Source organism: Hyposmocoma kahamanoa, unplaced genomic scaffold (assembly GCF_003589595.1).
Source record: "Hyposmocoma kahamanoa isolate Upper Pololo Valley unplaced genomic scaffold, ASM358959v1 84, whole genome shotgun sequence".
In the NCBI taxonomy this organism is placed as follows: domain Eukaryota; kingdom Metazoa; phylum Arthropoda; class Insecta; order Lepidoptera; family Cosmopterigidae; genus Hyposmocoma; species Hyposmocoma kahamanoa.
In genome coordinates, this window is record NW_020654229.1 from 6,702,216 (window position 1) to 6,724,022 (window position 21,807).

A 21,807-nucleotide genomic window follows, 5' to 3' on the forward strand; every position below is an offset into this window, starting at 1 on the left:
TTACGTTGTGAGTTCGGAACTATAGTCTGGTGTCAACTGTTAGTTTCGCCGAGGAGCAAATAGATGGCGCTTTTATAATTATGCGAAATAAACATCGCGTATTTCTATTTAATTATTTACTATGAGCTATTAAATAAAAAATAAACAAAATATTGACGAGATATATGTAAATAAATAAGTTCGACTTAACTTTTAATCACTACAATTCAATATTTAGACAATAAATTCGAAAATAATATTGTTTCCATTGCATTCGTGTAGTATTTAAAGATTGCTAAATTTATTATTAACAGCTATATTACTTTAATGTTAAAGTCGCGTCATGGTACGAACTGGGGGCCTACTATGAGCTCTTAGTGCAATCCCATTTAAGCCTGTAAGTCGGATTGCCTGTCAAATTCGTACTATGACCTCACAAAAACAATTCATTGTCCATGCTGTTTACGTTCCCCATCCGAATCCGTTCACCTTTTCTTTCATAGCAAAATCGTATCTCTCTCTCATTTGTAAAAATAAGCATTTCAAAAAAAGTTACTCCGTGACTAACTTTTTTTAGATTTTGTTACATTTTTAAGAAATTTCGTTCAAGTTTTATTATATTTTCAGTTTTATAACTATTTGTTATCTATAAAGACTATATAGCCCATTGTCAATAAATTGAGCGTTTTCATTGACTTACAATTATATGGACGTCGGGTCCGCGCTAAAAAGTGTCCGAACTTATAGGGCGTTAAAATCGTATACAGAGCGTCATTCACGCTTTAGTCTTCGTTTGTTCGACTGACAGCGAAGCAAGCAAAATTAGACAGTACTGCGGTGACATTACAATTTAAATTTTTTTTTCGTGGTTTTTGTATTACACCCGTGTCGTCCATTTATTTGTAAGTCAATGAGTGTTTTTGATAATTAAGTTCGAATTCCCAATATTTAAAGCATTGTTGATAAATTAATGGCATGAATGTTATTGCAATTTTTAAATAGAATTTTAATAATTTTAATAATTTTATTGACTGAAAATCGTAAAATAACTTTTAATTTGTGCCAAATTTTACTTCAATGCGATCAATGAAAATGTACGAATACAAAACACGTTCCAATTACGTTATCAAATTACAAACTCACCTTATTAATTTCAATAATAATGAGACATAACATGTAATTATGTCGTACGACAAATTGTAAAGTATGTTTGAAAAGTTTCCGATATTATAAAACAACGTAGTGAGTATAATCAATAATAAAATTAATAAAAAAATATATAATTATTCTCATTTAGAGCACAATCGGTTAATAGTGCTTGAACGCTCCCAGGATAGTACATCTGTCTATTTCTTTCATATGATTTAGTATGTAGTTCCTTCTCGCTGTTGTTAGATGTCAGCTAGCCAGCCAGAGACAGTAATTACGTTTAAAAAGCTTAAGTCATAATCCCGCCATGCCATTCCCTTTCAACTTTGTGTAGGTCATGGTGCGAATTTAAGCAATTCTGTTCTACCACGTCTTTAGCTCATAGTAGCCCTGAGTGAATGAATAGTCACAAAGCTGCCAATAAAACATCATAGTTTTAACATTACAATAAGTTTACTTTAAGCGCGTTATGGTACGAAAAGTCAATGTAAGGTAATATTGTTTTAAGAGGTTGTGGTAGGCCCCATGTAATATGAATAATATTTTTACCAAATAAGAAATTAAAACTATTTAAAACTCACTGATACTGTGATCACCTGAAAAAAAAAGAAATATAAATTCTAATATAGTAATTATCACATTTTATTTACAAAAAAATGGACTGTAAAAATTTGAGGAATTACATCTATTAACAAAAGTTTTATTGAAGTCAACAAAACATTTCACACGAAATGAAAAATTGAAAAGAATTAAAAAAAATTGCCGCGGCGACACAATTTTATTCATATAATTTAAAAATCCTAGCTTTACTTTCTGGTATTTAAGCTTTTATTGTACCTTACTTGTATATTATCAAAATAAAAATATCATAATGAAAGTATGAAGCTTCATTCGCGTCATACCTCTTATACTTCACTTTTTATTTTTATGGCTCCATCAATATGAGAACTGATGATTTTGCCAACGTCACAGTTGAAAGAAAAAAAACGAAACAAAAAAAAAATTTTCACTAAGCTCTAATAGGACATTAACCGGTGTTGGTAAGTTGGACTACGGGAGTACTCAGTTGAGAATGTAAAACAAAAGACAACATTTACAAATATATGATATTTAAGTGGATAAATTTACATAGAGTAACAATATGGGGGAAGAACACTAAAGTTAAGAGGTTAATTTGATGGAGTATTACTTATTTGGCAGTCAGCGCATTTACGCACTGCATTCGGTTCGCATTCGTTCCGAATCTCTCGATCTCCGTCCGGCATCCGTCCGAAACAATTACTGTCAAATAAGTAATATTCGACAAAATTAAAAGACAAGTATCAAGTATGAAGCTTCATTCGCATCACGCGTCTTTTCATTTGGTCAAGTATTGTTTATTTGGCAGTAATTGTTTCGGACGGATGTCGAGAGTAGACCCCCTGAGACTGTACAAATCTAGAAAACTTGAATCCATTGACTTACAATTATATGGACGTCGGGTCTGCGCTAAAAAGTGTCCGCACTTGTAAGGCGCTAAAATCGTATACAGAGCGCCAAACTCCGCTTTAGTCTTCATTTGTTCTACTGACAGCGATGACATTACAATTTAAATTTCGAATAGGTTGACTTGGGACATTTTTTTCGTGGTTTTTGTATTAGACCCGTCGTCCATTTATTTATAAGTCAATGCTTGAATCCTTTGAATTTAATAAAAAAGTTTAAACAAACCCCACAAGCGAGCGAGTCCTTGACGAAACTTGTGGTTAGCATACTTAGCAGCTTCTAAAAATAAAAATAACAGTTACACTCGTGTATATATATTATTTCAATGGTGACTTACGGTACTGAGGGACCGGAAGATGTCTAGATCATCCTCTACAAATAATGTATGAAATAATGACACTGACATCAAACATTGACATCTATAATCCGCCGACGTTGCGAGTGTATGCCAGAGATCATTGCTATGTGTGAGTAGTGCTTACTTGTCCTATGAAATGTTGATATTGCTTGGCGCTAGAGATCCAATATTTTGATATACTATAGAGAAACGACGGGACTATTAAGATTTTGAATGAAATACCAGAATTTGAACGATGTGTTAGTACGTTGTTCAACATTATTTAAAAATGTTTAAGGCGGCATAGTACGCCCAAGGAGCACACTTTATACGCCTTAAAACTGTTATATCTATAAACTGTCTCAATATGGTATTGATTTAGATAATAGTTCTCTATAAATGGTTTTAGAAAAAAGAAATTGTTCTTATAGACTTATTTCACTGGAGTCAAAATTATAACACCTTAATGCCAAACAACTTAATTAAGTGTAATCTCTCTTAAGATTTACTCGTAAAGTCCTTGTTTTAAGTTCATCTGTAGAACAACTGATTATTTTTAGTAAAATTGTTCTATACACATCCTGTAGTCTATTAATACTCTAAAAACTAGTGTTCTTATGTTTATTCTAGATATATTTAATTTATAGACATTCTGTAGTGTTTGCACTTATTGACAAACACGTTATAGCGCGTCTTCAGTAGATTTTATTTAAAAAATACAACAATTAGGGTTTTTACTCTATTGGACGTTGTAAGAGTTCATGCAAAATGGATAAAGTAAGGAATATTAAAAGATCTGGTGGAGGTGGTGAACCTTGGATATTAAGTCACATCATTCGACACAATCAGCGTTGCCAATGCCAATTGTTCAAAATCCCCAAAAATCACTATAATAATAATAACGTACACACTCAACATAGCCCCTAGGGAAACCCTGTGTCGCAGGTGCCATGGACACACACGTAGACAACCACAAATTACATCCAAACTCACGAGATAAATAAATGTAGGCCATACAAATATTTCTCCCGGCCCGGGAATTGAACCAGGGACCTCTGCATGGCAGTCCGGCATGGTAACCGTTCGGCCACGGAGGCAGTTATATTAATTATAATATTAATTAGATTCAACATTAATCTGTAATCAGTCAGAACAAAAAATCATATATACATATATACATATATATATACATATAAATAAAATTAAGTAAATTGATTATTTGTTGTGCATTTGGTGACACTATGTTAACGTTAGAAATAAACAATGAGTTTCGACCTATATTTAATATTTAAAGTTGACGAGTGGTAAGTTGTGTTGTGGAAGTACCAACTGCTCGGCTTTGTTTATCAATAGCTGATTTCGTTTTGCTTCATGCCGGGGACCGTTCTAAGCGGGAGAAAGAATCGCGAACCCAACACGCACCGACTGGTAATTTTACAATTCAGAACCAAGTGCTCTAATAATAATTCTATTTAAGCTGCTTGTTAATAATACGAGTGATGTGCGATGTTGAATAACACGTCGATATAGTCCATCACAGTGTTTCTAACAGTAACGATCAAACTAGCGATGCATCAGGAATTGATAGATTATATAAACAAAATGATAAAATGTTATAATCCACACATTTTCCTCACATAGCGCCAATCCCCAGAAAATCCCCAATCTAGTTGAAACTCCCCACAATTTGGGGAATTCCCCAAAAATTGGCAACGCTGGATACAATAGTCGTAATTCGCGTTCGGGTCGGTCATGGCATTTGTTCACATTTGGTCACGGCATTTGTTTGTTGACAAATAAATAAACATTGTGAAGTAATCCCGTGTTGTGAAATGATAAAAACAATTGAAATGAGCGCGTAAACTACTGTACTTCAATGTTGTGTATGTGTATTATGACGTCTATCAATAGAATACAGTGAAATCATTGTATGAAATGCGGTTGGCGTGAAGTAATAACCTGAATTTTGTTATTTCTTCCAACATAAGTTAGGTATGTCATTTATTCCTTATATTTATATGATAGGGAATTTGTCCACCTTTCTAGTCATATAGGTATAACCCATTCCATATAATTATACAGAATAACTTTTTTTGCGACAAATTGGATTTTTTCAATTGTTTTTTGACATAGTGTTTTGAAAAGTTTTTTATTGCCTAATACGCTCACTATTAAACAACAACAACAACTTTATAAAGGTTTTGTAATACTGTCAAAAGAAAAAATCGCTTAGAAACATCACGTTTTGTAGACAATCATAAAAACTTCATAGGAGTCAAAATTCTTCTACAAAATCAACTACACTAAAGGAAGTAAAAATATTCTAAAGTTTTTCTATAGATAAAGCTATAGACAAAATGCTCCCAACTGTGTTTTGAAAAAAGCTTTAAATTCTTATCGCCATTTTTATTTTTAAAGAATGACCATGAAGTAGCCGAGAAAAATTTATTATATATTTTATATTATATATTATATATCTTTCTTTTTTAAAAGTAAATCTAAGTTGAAATTAGCTTGAATAAGCCTAGAACTTCTTGGAAATAGTTTGTTTTTTGTATATATTTAAGCTTTCTATAAATATTTAAAACCGAAAATCGATAACCGTATTTTCATTAAGTTTATATTTTATACATAAATATTTAAAACTTAGCGAGCGCATTACTTTTATGGCAGGTTTTACATCACTTTCCACAATGTATTTAAAGTCGCACGTCAATTTGCGCTTTCTAACCGATTAAACATTACGCAAAAAAGTCAGAAATATTATATCTAATTTCGCCATGTTGCAATTTTGATAGTTTATATTTTGTAAGCCATTAAACTTGAAATCTATTAGTATTAAGAGAATTGCGTCTTATGTTTGTAACGCTTTAGTAGTTTGGTTTTAAAATAGCATTACTTAGAAAACTATCATAGACTATACATCATCTAAAAACTGTCTACGATACTAAGTAAAAACTGTCTACATTCTACAAGTGGTCTTGTAGCATTCTAGAAGGGTTACTTGAGAAAAAAGATAAGAATCACCAATCATAAATTTTTATCATTTGCACGTGTTCCTCGACGCTGTAACTTACAATGATTTGTCTTTATTAACTGAAAAATTAACAACAGATGTGACAAAAGTAGCCTCAACAACATGGCCGTTATGAATTGTCAAAATCTTCCCGCCATTGACGGGAAACCCCTTAGAGTGGTTATACACGGCGATTTTTAGCAACGTTGTTAACGCATCGCATTTGCATCGTTGCTTAAAATCGTGCGCGTGTGTAAAGGTCATCGAATATACAACCATAAATAGAGACGAAATAAGGGCCATCTATCCCTGGCAGCTGATCAGTCAAATGGCACAGATATGTCTTTTAAATATCAACTCTCGTTTGCGCTGACATAACAAATTAGAAAACTGAAATAGTACAGACTAACTTGTGTGTTATAACTATAACGGGGGAAGCTCTAGCCGTGCTTTTACGGAGGAGCCGGCCATAAGTCCACCATCCTTGTCATAATTACTACTACTAGATACAAACGGTGATAATGATTCCGTAGTTCCTAAAGAGCCTCCTGAAGATGATTTTAGTAATGAAAACGGGCATGATGATATTAAGAATGAATACGGAGGTGATGACAATGGTGAATTCGGTGGCAATGATGATGATCTTAAACCAGGTAATTAAATTTAGTATTTATTTTTTAACATACTTAAAGAGGAACACGTTTCAAAGCACACGTTGTTACAGCAAAATAGAGTTGTATATAACGGGGTAAGCTCTAGCGGTTCTTTTACGGAGGAGCCGGCCATAATTCCACCATCTTTGTCATAACTAACGCACATCGAGTATATAACTAGAAATAGAGACGAAATAAGGGCCATCCATACCTGGCAGCTCATCAGGCAAATGGGCTTTATGTCATTTTTTAATATCAACTCTCGTTTGGAATGGAATCACAAATTATAAAGCTGAAATAGTACAGCGCCAACAACAGACCTGTGTGTACGTCTCCGTATATTCCAAAAATATTCTGTATTTATTGTAATAAAGATAATAAAATTAACAATGGCCGTTGTTCCATTAGGTGGTGTGGGAAAAGCAGCAAAACATCTAATTACAAAACAAAGGCAATTATATTTAATCGGTAATTAAATATTAAATATGTAATTTTGCAATTTTCGTCCATTATATCAAGCTCAAGTTATGGTCGATTTGAAATGAGACAATTGACGACACCCGTCGGTTGTTGTAATGATTTGGCAGAATAATTTTCAAACAAATTTAAATATTTCGTCTCTATGTTTGCTATTAGCGACTGCATCGCTGCTAAAAATAGCCATCTCTAACCGCTCATAGATTCAGTCCAGTCATATCGAAGAAATTTATGTTTGTGTTCGATCTTTGTATTAATAATGGTATAACTTACCCGAACTATCAGCTTCTGATGATTCACCGTTACTCTCTCTCAAAACTTGCTTCAGTTTCATTGGTGCTGATTTTTTTATCGGAACAATTTTGTTTACTATCACTTTCTTGGGCATAACGTCTTTTACAATATTCACTGGTGTATTTTTCGCTGAATTGTTGTTACCAATCCGCTTTTCAGTATTTATTTTCGCCAGTGTCTTCAAAGATTTAATGTTTGAATTTGTCTTGGATGTTGGTTTTTTCTGTGAATTGTTCCTGTTTGGTATTTTTATCGGGTTGTTACTTGCAACTGGACTTTTCTTCGATGAGTCAATAAGTATTGTGTGTTTATCGTCCGTTTGAAATTGTTTGTAATCTTCATTCAATTTTTTAAGTCCATCGCCTAATAAATGTAACAATTCATCTTTATTAATTACGTCTTTTAGATTTGCTTTCGGTTTTTTCTGTAACAAACATTTGCATTTGTTAGTTATTTTTTCTGATTGGACTCTGATACTGGTGAGAATCGGATCGATGGAATTTTTCTTTGTGTTTATTTGTCGTGATCCTGATGGTAAGCGACACGCCTGTCCATAACAGTTGCAGTGCCACTCACAACGCAGTAATGCTCACATTACTGCATGCTGGCAGAAATAGGTAAAGTGGTAGTACTTCCCTGGACAAACTCTTTCACAAGGTGCTCTACTGCTGGACTTGTTCATCCCGTCACTTCATACTATAAAAAAAAAGTTAGTAATGTGGTCCTGCAAGGTTGTTAGTGTTTTAAAAATAAATTCAATGTGAATATTATGGTAGCAAAAACCATTATGACATTCAATAAAATAAATATTGTAAAATATAAAGATCTTACCAAAATTTTTACACCATTCTTATTTGCAGTTTGGCGCATTGGCTTACCCTTGGTAACTGTAAAATTAGTATAAGGAGTAATTAATGAGTCAATTTACAACATAACAGTTTAAAAGCGGCTTCCCATGGCCTGTGATATCACGAACCGCGCCGCGACGATGTGTACGAACTCGCGTAGCCATGAGACGAGTTGTATTTTTTCCAACTCGAGTTACTCGAGCTGACGTGATTGTAAATTCGAGTTGCAACTCGAGTTGACTCGACTCGGTGTCTGACAGAGCAATCGCGATTCGCGAGTAGCGAGAGTGATGCGACGTATATTCATGTGAACTCAAACCGAGTTAGCTGCAGTTCATTAAAAAATTATACGAGTTGATTCGTTGTGGGAGTAACTCAAGCTTATGATGAACTTAACCAATGTAAGGCTCATCTCGATGTTTCTAATTCGAAAATTAATTTATACAAGAGTTTTAGTTTTTGATTATCTTGTGTTCTGACAAACTGTTATTTTTTAACTGTTTAAACAAATCACTTTGTAAATTAATTAATTAATTTCTTTTTTTACAATTTTGTTTTATATTTGGACATTTCTATTAAAGTTTCAAACTATATCATGTTACCATGTGATGATTACATTCTGTTTGTATACCTTTAAAATAAAATAAAAAATAAATAACTCGATTCGCCCATCACTAAGCTCGCGTCATAGGACCACACAATGTGATTTCGCATACGCTCGGGCGGCACTCTTCCCATGCGCGCTCGCTCAGCGCGGCCTGTGAAATCACAGGCCATGGGAAGCCAGCTTAAGCTTGTATAGAGCACAATATTGGGAGTACAGTAAAATTTATAGAGAATGAAAAGGACCTTCAGCTATGGTGCTAATACATAGATATTCGTTGCCGGCAATTGCTAGACAGACAGGGGTGCACGAAAGGAACCTCTTTCCCGCACGACGAACCATATCTTCTCCGATTAGTTTTTTTTAGTTTATCGAGTTCTTAGGTTTTCGCGATATGTATAACACATAGGAAATGAAACTATTTTTCCGGATTTAAATCGCTTATATTTGTTTTATCAAACAAACCAACGTTTCGGGCCCTTTACATGTCCCATGGTCACGGTTGACTGAGGTGGTACAGTCATCAACCGGTTATGTGTAATATTAATGGAAAACCACCCTATTTTTTCACTAGAGTTATAAAAGTTATTAATTAAATACCTTATTTTTAATTTTACAAAGAAACATTCCAATGTACTCTTATTTAATTTTTTATTTTTTTTAGTTTAGCTTAGAAGAATTCAACTTCAACTTCAACTTCAGCTGTCGTACTTTTCGTCCTATACAATGAAATGATCACTTCATGAAAGTGAGTCGATTAGTAGTAAATAAAATTTTGATCAATTTCATTCTTGACCAAAATATTGACTATGCCTCAAATATTTTCACAAAAAAAGACTTAACGGTTCTTAAGACGTTTCCTTGTATCTTCTGTGGTTTCGGATTGCCGCATGCTGTCCCATTTAAAACATTCTGTACTGTATGTCATCTATACGATAAGAAGATTGCCAAATTTCATAGCAATATTTATAACCAATATTTTGACGGCCTCCGTGATCGAGTGGCTTGCACACCGGTTTTCATGGTGTCGCCATCTCAGAGGTCCCGGGTTCGATCTCCGGCCGGGTCAGTGTAGAAAAGTAAATTTTTGTGTTATGTTTCGGTTCTGGGTGTTTATGGTACCGTCGTTGTTTCCGATTTCCATAACACAAGTGCTTTAACTACTTACTTTAGGATCAGATCAACGTGTGATGTTGTCTAATATTTGTCTAAGAAACCATTCTTTTAACCGACTTAAAAAAAGGAGGAGGTTCTCAATTCGACTGTATTCTTTTAAACACACAAGTGAAAGACTCGGGAACCCGGCGGCATAAAGGTGGAAAATTAGGGGATGAATCCAGTTTATTGGACTTCACCAACTTTCCGTTAACCGATTTTAATTAAATCTGGAAAATAAATGTCGTTCCACTTTTGAGGTTTCAGAGCGGCCGAGAATCGCAAAAGGGCTTAACTTACCTTGCTCATTGCTACAGCTTTGTGCCTTTTGTGGTTGAAACCCTGGGTCCCTGGGGGCCACAGGCGAAACTTCTAGCGAATGAGCTGTCGGATCGCCTCGTAAAAACCTCCGGACGGTTTTTTAAATAAGAAAATTATAATTATCGAACAATCAATTCAGCATTGACCATGGGGCCTTTTTGTTTAAAGAAATATAACTTTATCGTGTAAAACATAAAGAATATGTTGCAAGTGACTTTTAATTATTTGATCGAAATGTGCTTTAGTAAATCAAAAATAAATTTATAGCAAATTAAGAAGTTTGTATCAATAATAAGATATTTAAATTAATAACTTTGTATTAGTAAAAAATAGTAGAGATGAAACGGATAGTGATTTGGCCGGATACCGGATATCCGGCGAACACCTAGGCCGGATAACCGGATATCCGGCCGCCGGATATCTGACCCACAACATGTGGCGACTGGTTTACAGCGCGCATCACCGTGATTGATTGATTAGTGAAGAAGTTCACATTGATGATTTGATTTGTTGTGTTCACGATTAATTTATTCGACAATACAAACAAATACATAACAGAAAAACTGGTCTTCATCCACCATAATTGGCCTTTATTGAAATTTGAGTATAGTAAATTTACAGATAATGTTATCCTCAAACTTCATAGCTCTTTCAATTACAAGTAATAAACAGATTGTTAACGACGCTGTATATTCTATTACTATCATCTTTAATCAATAAATCAATTTAATTAGGCGTACTGATTATACATTTTTCTGTTTTAATCCGGATAGTTGCCGGATATCCGTTCCATCTTTAAAAAAATAGGGTGGTTTGCATTTAATAATAGATATTACTGGTTGGTGACTTTACCATCTCAGTCAGTGAGTGATTATGGGCTGTAAAGAACCCGAAAAGTTGATTCGTTTCAAAAACATATACACGTGATTTAGATTCACGAAACATCTTCATATTTTTCCTTTTAGATTATATACTTACCTTTTTGAAAATTAAATAAATAAATTGTAACGGGGTGGGAGCCTGGAGATTTGTAACACAGGTCTAGTTACCTAGTACGAACTTCAGACTCTCGCTTAAGGTAGCTAACTTTAGTCATTATGAAGTCTTGTTTAAAATATAATTATAATGTACAATCTTCCTTATGTGAGAGTGAATAAATAAAAAATAAAAAAAAGATTCGAAAAATAGTTACGTTTCCATGATTTAACAATCGTGAAAACCTAGAAGTTCGACACGAACTTACCTGGATCATCATTTAAAAATTCTCGACTTAAAACTCCTAAAACATCTGCTAAAGTCTCATCTGTAGACAATTTGGACAATTTCTTGTTCTTGAAAATGTTTTGTTTCTTCGTATTAGCCAATGCCTTCATATCTCGAATTGCCTGTCTTTCCGATGCACTGCCATTATTTTTCAATTTCATTAATAATCCAGATTCCAGGTCCATTAGTTCCTTTTTCGTTATTAAATCATTTAGCTTCATATTATGCGCCGTTGCCTGTAACAAAATTTTTAATAATTGAATATTTAACAGCTACAAATCGAGAATCGGCAAATAGATTGACAGTCCTGATTTTGTAAACTCTTTTTAATTTAGAGACTACCGAGGTCATTGCCCAAGGTCTCCGGCAGAGCCAGTGGCACGATTGACTGAGAGACCTTGCACCCACCATACGCAAAATGGATTTGACCACACGTCAAGTTGTGGATATCCCTTCACACCAGGCCGGTGCAGCAATTAAGTTTGTTTTAAAAACGTCAAACATCTTAAGTTAACATATAAAATAAATCCAATATTTAATGGGATCATATTGCGTCACCGAACCTACTATCTACATAATAATCTCAGTACAGAGTACTAAAAGAAACCGACCACAAAAGTACGTCGATTTGCTAAGTTTCATTGAAATATCCCCTAGATCGCCACTATACAGGACTTGACATTAGAGATAATAAAAATAGGTTCTCACTACGACACCACACAAAGTATATTGAGAGAAAAAACGCCTTGAATTGGAGAAATAGCAAAATCACACATTAAAGTAATTGCTCCTAAATTAAAGTTAGGCGCTATTTATAAAAATGAATCTTCATTCGTGAACAGCCACCCTTCGAGGTGGATGATTTTCTTCAAAATGAAATGGGACCATTGTGGAAGCACTCCCTTTCCAACAAAAAAAGCATCATGAAAATCGGTTCACAAATACCGGAGTTATCGCGTAACACATACAAAAATAACATATAGTCGAATTGAGAACCTCCTCCTTTTTTGAAGTCGGTTAAAAATGCATATATAGTAGTATAGTATACGATATATATTTTTGAAATTGCTTGAATTTAACTTGTAAAAAACATAATTCTGAAATTTGTCCCTCAAGTGCTGCTCTACCTAAGCAAAATGAACCGTATTAGTACGGGAAAAGATAGAATTCGAGGTTAGGTAGTATCAACTCTTAAGGCTTATCCATTGCTTTTTCTTCCCAGAATAAAACTATATTCATTTTCTACATGTTAGCTTCTATGCAACCTGTGTTTTTACAAAAATAAAAGAGGCTATGAAACATACCTTTACTTTGTAAGTTCCAGGTTTTGGCTTGTTCAATTTTTTCGATGCCGTTGACTTTTTTGACGGGGCAGCTAGAAAAAACAACATTAATATTGAACTTTCTTGCACAGTAATAAATAATAACAATAAACAATAATTTTTTAACTTTGGTGTTTCCTATTTTCCTTTATGGAGGCTTGGGCAGAAAGACAAAGTGCAAGAGCGACACACAGCCAGTTTTAGCAGTGATGCAAACGCACGTTCGTGGTTCGCGGTGGTGTGGGAAAAACAGCAAAACATCTAATTACAAAACAAACGGAATCACATTTCATCGGTAATTAAATATGTGTAATTTTGAAATTTTCGTCCATTATAGCAAAGCTTAGTTTAAACTGGTCGATTTTAAGTGAAACAATTGACGGCACCCGTCAATTGTTTCGAATTCGGGCTGACCAATCGGAGCGCAGTTGTCACCGTATTGATAAGGCAGAATATAATTTTCAAACAAATCTAATGACATTTCGTCTCTATTCCTGATATACTCGATGGTTACAACTCTCATTTAGAGTCATACTAGCCAGTGAGAAAAGACGTTCAGATGGCACAGAAGTATCGTAATATCGCCAAATATCATAATGTTTCATAGCTTTTCTTGCAGGCCAATATAAAACAGAGGTTCAGAAAGAGACTGTTTTGTTTAAATTACGAATACGATCTAGACGATTCGATTCACTTTATTGTTGAATCGATTTACTTGAAAATCGAATTAATGAAATGAATAGATACAAAAAATCGATCTTCATAAACTTGGAATCTTAATGTGCATCCCTACACTTCACTGCGCCCGTAACCCTGAAACATTGTTATTGTTCTTCAGACTTACGTATAACAGGATCCACGCGTCTGGCGTTCTGTCTAGGTTCCAAGATCATTGTATCAGAGACGCCACGTTTCGGTCTACGTCTAGCCTTTGCTTTCCCTTTCAATTTATCTGCTTAAGAAAATAAACAAAAGTTAATTGTGATGGACAAAGGTTTTAATCTCAGGCAGATAGCTATCGAACGCGACGTTGTGCTGGAGACGGCGGTTTTGTCTGTTGCTAATATTGGCAATGCTATTCTGAAAGTCGTGTGCTTGGTTGTAACCGTCACGCCTATCCGTAACAATTCTAGAGCCATCCACAGCTTCAAGAGTCGATACTGTATATAAAAATATACGAAGACGATAAAGGCTTTATTTTAGAATTTATTTTTTTACAAATGAAATTCTAGCGTTCGTTTCGTGGCTTAGTTGGTATAGCGTCTGGCACGGTATACTAGAAGACGTCGGTTCGAATCCGGCGAAGGAATTTTTTCTGAGTGTTCGATTTTTGTATTTATAATTATAACAAACTAGTGAAGTAATTTCACAAAAAATAATTGGTTATCAATTAAATAAAAATTTAAAATACAGTGACTAGCGACATCTCTCGCCAGGCCTGGTAGCTGTAAAGGTATATAACTGGGTGATAAAACTGTCATAGATTTCTCATAGATGGCGCTACGGCTAAGAAGTCGTTGAAAAACCAAGTACAAAGACACGACGCAAGCACATAGAAAAATTCATGAAGTCCGTTGGTTCGTTCCGTGGCTTAGTTGGTATAGCGTCTGGCACGGTATGCAAGAAGACGTCGGTTCGAATCCGACCGGATCGAAGGAATTTTTTCTGAGTGTTCGATCTTTGTGTTAATAATTATAACAAACTAGTGGAGTAATTTCACAAAAAATAATTGAATATCAATTCAATAAAAATTTAAAATACAGTGAATAGCGACATGTCTCACCAGGGCTGGTAGCTGTAAACTGGGTGACAAAACTGTCATAGATTTCTCATAGATGCGCTACGACTAAAAAGTCGTTGAAAAACCAAATACAAAGACACGACAACAAGCACATAGAAAAATTCGTGATGTCCGCTGGTTCGTTCCGTGTCTTAGTTGGTATAGCGTCTGGCACGGTAAGCTAGAAGACGTCAGTTCGAATCCGGCCGGATCGTAGGAATTTTTTCTGACTGTTCGATCTTTGTATTAATAATTATAATTAAAGACAATTGAAAAATGTATATAGTATAATATACGTGTTCTATTTAGTTCAGTTAATATAAAAAAAAATCATTATATAAATAAATATAAATAAATAAATAACGCACACACTCAACATAGCCCCGCACTAGGGAAACCCTGTGTCGCGGGTGCCATGGACACACACATAGACAACCACAAATTACATCCAAACTCACGAGAGAAATAATTGTAGGCCATACTACTATTTCTCCCGGCCCGGGAATCGAACCTGGGACCTCTGCGTGGCATGGTAACCGTTTGGCCACGGAGACAGTTATAAAGTACCTATTGTATAATATATATATATTTCAAGGTAAGTTTCTATTTGTTTTCTATCGTGAAAATGTTTAGGAATCGTGTTTTCACGCCGTATACTAATCAGTATATATTTTCAATTTTACTATATATTTGTTCTAAAGTGATTGATTCAACATTTTGACTGTTATGCGGGATCAACCAAAGCCATTTGAGGTTGTATAGACTTAGATCGCAAAGATCCTGGACACTGAGACATGAGTTGACAAGTCCCATGTGCCTGTAATTTTGTTTTATCGGAACTTTTAGTACTTCATTCGGTTGTCTCCGTATTTTTATTGGCAAAAGAAGCCGTATTTTTATTTGATAAGCATTGACTTACAATTATATGGACGTCGGGTCCGCGCTAAAAAGTGTCCGAACTTATAGAGCGTCAAAATCGTATACAGAGCGTCGACGCTTTAGTCTTCGTTTGTTCGACTGACAGCGAAGCAAGCAAAATTAGACAGTACTGCGATGACATTACAATTTAAATTCAACGTTTTAGCTGTTTCATATTCCTTTACATGTCACTTACACGTTTAAATAGGTTGACTTGGTTTTGTATTAGACCCGTCGTCCATTTATTTGTAAGTCAATGTTGATAAGTTAGTAAATAACGCTGTAATATGGCCTGCGCTTTATAGAAAGCTGTGCCCACTGCCACGCGCCCTGCTCATGGTCGGTAATACAGTATTACAATATCTTCCTATATCTTCCTAAAGGCCCATTTAGATGGAGAGAGTTTCTCGTGTCGAAGATACGATTATCGAAAGAATATAAAAAACTTTCCTCGTCTAAACAATCGTGAGCGATAACCGCCTCGCCTTTGAATATTGAACGTCTCTGTGTAAACAGAACTTGAAAGCAAATATCGTATTTCGAGTTTTTGTGCCAGCCGTTTCTACCATGAGTGCAGTGCGCGAGGGTGTTTTGTTTATCAATGCTTTTCTAAGACAAAAATTAAGGAAACGAAAAGGAAAAAAAATGGGTTAAGAAATGAACTTAATATTATGAGCAGTACTAAATTTGAATGATTTTTGCATCATTTTGATATATTCATAGTCAATACCGAAGTAATCACTGAACTCGAATGGCAATCTATTTATCTATCTATCAATTCTCGCCTTCAAAACGGTTCGAACCGATTTGTACGATAATCGTGTGAACTTGAAAAAATGTCATACGAGCTCGTGTTTAGACAAGTCAAAAACTCGTAAGCAAGATACTCCTTACTGCATATTTCTCTGTGTAAACAGTCGAGGAGGCGATTAAGTTACTTGCGAATCTCGTATGACATAATCGTAGGCGAGATTTTAGCTCTTGCCTGAATGTAAACATTATGATACGATAATCTTATGGCGATTAGTGCTTACGATAATCGCGTACGATTTTTCGTCACGAAGCGTGCGATAAACTCTCTCCATCTAAAAGGGCCTTAACAGTAGCGCAACACCTTTGATGTTCCGCGATACCGCCGCCCGAGTAAGCGCTTAAGCTGTCATATGCAGATATGCAAGTACTGACGCCAAGTATAAAATATAGTAATACTATAATCACTTTTTAAGAATACTAGATAAGTAATAAAGATTTACATGCGCTGCCAAATGTTTACGGTCTTTATTTTTAGACGATTTTCTGATTAGACTGGGTCTTAATTTTTAAGTTGATTGAATATCACGATGTGTAACCATCATGATATTCGATTATTTTTGTGAAATTACTCCATTAGTTTGTTACAATTATTAATACAAAGATCGAACATTAAATGCGTTTGCGCACTTCATCCGATTCTACAGAATTTTTGTAATAACATTTAATGTAACCTTCGAAGCAGTAACTAAAGGCCCGTGAACACACACACACACATTAAGCCATTGACTTACAAATAAATGGACGACGTGTCTAATACAAAAACCACGAAAAAAATGTCCCAAGTCAACCTATTAAAACGTAGTGACATGTAAAGGAATATGAAAAAGCTAAAACGTTGAATTTAAATTGTAATGTCATCGCAGTGCTGTCTAATTTTGCTTGCTTCGCTGTCAGTCGAACAAACGAAGACTAAAGCGTGAATGACGCTCTGTATACGATTTTAACGCCCTATAAGTTCGGACACTTTTTAGCGCGGACCCGACGTCCATATAATTGTAAGTCAATGCATTAAGCACATTAAGTAGGCCGGGGGTTCTATTTTGAATCAATCGACTAACACATGTTATTTCATCCCTACCACGTATTTAACGAACTTTTTGTACGAACTAGCATAATGTCGCTTTACTTTCTTAAACTCGTATCTTAAAGGACAAAGTTACTGTAATGCAAAAAATGGATTGTATATAGAAATTTTGCAAAAAATATTTCCTTCATATTCACACACTGGCTTTTACGTATTCTTAAAGTAACGCACCCAAATTAACATCCTTGATAAGAAATTTAAAATAAATAGAAAATTTTGCCATCTCCTGGATAAATAACTCTTTATAAGACACGAGTTTGAGAAAGTAAGGCATCGAAAGGTCAAAAAGGTCATTCGCTTTTGAATTGTACTTTAACAAGAAACCACCACTGTTTAGCGATTAATGGCACTATTCGTGTAAACCAGTAACATATTGCCAATATATTACAGTCAACTTGAATCGTCTACTTCCTCCACTTGGGTCTGGCGGCTACACCCAGACTATACAAATCTAGAAAATTCGGACTTACTTCGGACGTCGGTTGTACATTAAGTCAGATTAGAATCCGATAAAATACGAATATCGCTTGTACATCTAGCATTGACTTACAATTATATGGACGTCGAGTCCACGTTAAAAAGTGTCCGAACTTATAGGGCGTTAAAATCGTATACAGAGCGACATTCACGCTTTAGTCTTCGTTTGTTCGACTGACAGCGAAGCAAGCAAAATTAGACAGTACTGCGATGACATTACAATTTAAATTCAACGTTTTAGCTTTTTCATATTCCTTTACATGTCACTACGTTTAAATAGGTTGTCTTGGGACATTTTTTTCGTGGTTTTTGTATTAGACCCGTCGTCCATTTATTTGTAAGTCAATGACATCTAGAGATAAAATGATTTGTGATATTTCAGACCGTCATTTCTTGACGAATCCTTCTTTCCGTTCCTTCGGTCCGGTTGGATTTGAACCAGTAGTGGAGTTACAATTTTTTTTTATAAATCCACATTAAGGAAACCCTGTATCGCGAGTGCCATGGACACACACATAGGTGGACAACCACAAGTTACACCCAAATTCACGAGAGAAATAAATGGAATCGAATCCGAGACCTCTGCGTGGCAGTACGGCGTGGTAACCGTTCGGCCACGGAGGCAGTATCATGGCGGTTAAAACGTCGTGACATTGAGTAAAGCGACGTCCCAAGTCACCTGTTGGTAGCTATAAAGGTCAGGGGGCCTACCACAATCTCTTAAAATAATATTACTTTAACCTTACATTGACCTTTCGACGACGCGTTTAAAGTAAGCTTATTGTAATGTTAAAACTATAATGTTTTATTGGCAGCTTCGTGACTATACATTCACTCAGTTCGTACTATGACGCGACTTTAACATTAAAGTAATATTGCTCGTATGTCAAATTTAGTAATCTTAAAATAGTACACGAATGCAATGGAAACAATATTATTTTCAGTTTTATTGTCTTAATATTGATTTGTAATGATTAAAAGTTAAGTTGAACTTATTTATTTACATATATCTCTTCAATATTTTGTTTCTTTTTTATTTAATAGCACATAGGAAATAATTTCTCGTTGTATAAAAATACGCGATGTTTATTTCCTAAAATTATGACAGCGCCATCTATATGTTCCTTGGCGAAATTAACAGTTGACACTGTTAGTTCCGAATTCACAACGTGACAATCAAGATTCAGCTTGTTTTGTTTATTTTTCTTCACGAAAATGCGGAAAAATAATTGAAATCAACGTCATTCTACAAAAAATCTATTAAAGATTTTGTTATTACATAGTTTTCATTTTTTGACAGTTAAATTCTCTGAATGTAAATAATATTAAGTACTTAACATTATACTACGATAGGACGATTCGGAACATCAAAAAAGAAAGAGATGGCATTATATAGTTCATATAGCGTTATTTCTTTCCTATTTTAGTAAGGAATAGACAATATTGGGAAGTCATTCGTTCTTTCAGTCACATTCGCAATGATACATTACTTGGTTGACAGGTTCGTCGTGGTACGAATATGAGTAATATTATAATAAGCTAACTTTAAGCTTACATTGAAATAAGATTGTTTTTTGAAAAGTTATGGCAGGTGCTGAGTTAAGAAATAGATTTCTTACAGATAGCGCTGGCATTTGTGAATTTGACGATGCTTTTCTGTTGTTGGAAATTGCGTTGTCCCACTTAAATTAGAATAAAATGTTCCACCTCTAAGGCTCAATTCACACTGGCGCAGAGTCGAAGCGTCGCGTCGTGTCCTGTTTTTCAACAAAACGCATGGCGACTTGCGTGGTCGCGCTACAGGTCGCGAAACCGCTCGACTTTAACCAGCGATTCCATATTTGCATAACACAAATTTGTACCTTAATGGGAAAATAGAGATGAAAATGATATAGGCGAAAAACATGACGCGTCGCGACGCTTCGACTCTGCGACAGTGTGTGTTGAGTCTAAGGGCGGAAAACTAGGAGATAATCCGGTTTCGCGCTCTTTTCGTTAACCGATCTCAATAAAACTTGGTAAATATATGTAATTCCAATAAAAAATCCGCTAAGCAAACTTTTGAGGTCTTCTGTTTTTTAATAAAAAAGTTATTCTTTATTTCTTTATACTCACAGTATTTATTCCAGACAGGACGAAATATTCTAGATCTAATATTTCTTGAACTTTTTTTCCCTGCTTTGCTTAAATCCCGTGTTATTTTCTTCTTCGAACGAGAATTTGATACACTTAGTCCGCCCGAATTTCTCATTTTCTTCTCTGTTACCAGAAACATAATTTAAATAAGCAATGGTCAGAATAAGGTCCAAATTAGTGGATTAATGTCTGCATATATACGTACAACGAGTGACATTTTAGAGGGCCACTAAACGCGACCACAAGTTACTCACGAGATTTTTTATATATTTCGACTCATCCGTAGAACAAAGACCTTTCTGCAAGACTGTTTATTCTTAGGACATTGTACACTTCGTTCGCTGTTCTTAACTATGGATGTCAATCGACCATTGATCGATTTTATGTTTTTGAAACGAAATAATACATAAAATTCTGAAAATACCTATAAGCTAGGCCTTATTCTGAATAACGAGATCACATTGGACTCTGTTCTTCGGATGAGTCGATTTTATATGGCATCGGCGCAAATTGAGCGTTCGAATGGCCGCGTCCCCGTCACAAGTTTCTCCGCAACCGCAATTGGTGCCATTTTAGCGGCTTAGTCGCTAGTTCCAGGGAAATTTTATGAATGTTTACTGGGCAAGAACTTGGTTTTGTCGAGAAATAATTATGGTATGCAAGGCTGCGAAGTTGTTGTTTGACGCGAGTGTTTGTATAGAAACCTGAGCAAGCGAAGGAAGCTAAGATTATAAAATCCTGACCGTAGCTAGGGTTTCAAGGTACGAGACGCGAAACAACTTAGCTGCCGAGCGAAACACATAACTTTCCACCTCACTATGGCGAGGAAAATGGTAGATGAAAGAACAGTTGAACTATAACAAACCAGTTTTAATAAACAAAATTAATTATCATGGTCAGTTTAATTCAAATTCAAATTCATTTATTCAGATAACTAGGATCCATAAGTGTTAGCAACAATGAAACTTATAATTAGGTTAGTACTTAAATTCTAGAACAGATTTTGTATTATTAATGAGATGCCGCATTGTGGGACACTCACACCTAACTGCAATTGTCTTCAGGAGGCTGTTACCGCTGCCACGTATTCTGTTCAACAGAGATGCTGATCTTTTGCGCAAGACTGCCATGAAGCTATCCACACGGGCTTCAGCAAACATGGCAGACGCACTGCAAAACCGCGGCAGCCGCATCAGCGCCCTGAAGGCGTTATTGTATTGCGTGCGCATGGCCCTGAGCGAGACTTGGGTATAGCTGGCCCACAGAGCCCCCGCGTACAGTGGTGTGCAGTAAGCTCTGAAAAGAGTGACCTTCACCTCCACCGTACATCGAGCAAACCTGCGAACCAGCATGTTCACCCTCACCGACAGTCCCCTGTGCTCGCGTTCTATATCCATGTTGTCCTTGAGGTCGTCGGCAATATAGTGTCCTAAATATTTGAAATGAGCTACTCTCTTCAATGGAATTCCATTGAGACTTATGGGAAGCACATTGTTAGGACTCTTCTTACCGGCGACCCCAAAGACCATATACTCAGTATTTTTGACGTTGTACATCAATCCATGCGAGGCGGCATAATCCTCACAAACCCCAATCAATTTTCTAAGTGCACTGATCGATGGTGCCAGCAGCACTATGTCATCGGCATAACTAATATTATTGAGACATACTCCATCTATATAGCATCCCACATGAG

At 35.4% G+C, this 21,807-nt stretch overlaps 1 protein-coding gene across 1 annotated transcript in view; it reads right to left on the reverse strand.

Annotated features, from left to right (window-relative positions):
- The window catches only part of LOC113234442, a 110,712-nt gene that overhangs the window by 30,269 nt on the left and 58,636 nt on the right, over positions 1–21,807 (reverse strand). Inside the window, exons 12-19 of the mRNA XM_026469751.1 lie at positions 20,091–20,234; positions 13,748–13,855; positions 12,886–12,956; positions 11,562–11,817; positions 8,222–8,277; positions 7,370–7,814; positions 2,839–2,892; positions 1,710–1,724 (exon numbers count right to left, since the gene is read on the reverse strand). Of these exons, the coding sequence (XP_026325536.1) occupies positions 1,710–1,724; positions 2,839–2,892; positions 7,370–7,814; positions 8,222–8,277; positions 11,562–11,817; positions 12,886–12,956; positions 13,748–13,855; positions 20,091–20,234 (1,149 nt within the window). The remainder of the gene's footprint in view (positions 1–1,709; positions 1,725–2,838; positions 2,893–7,369; positions 7,815–8,221; positions 8,278–11,561; positions 11,818–12,885; positions 12,957–13,747; positions 13,856–20,090; positions 20,235–21,807) is intronic.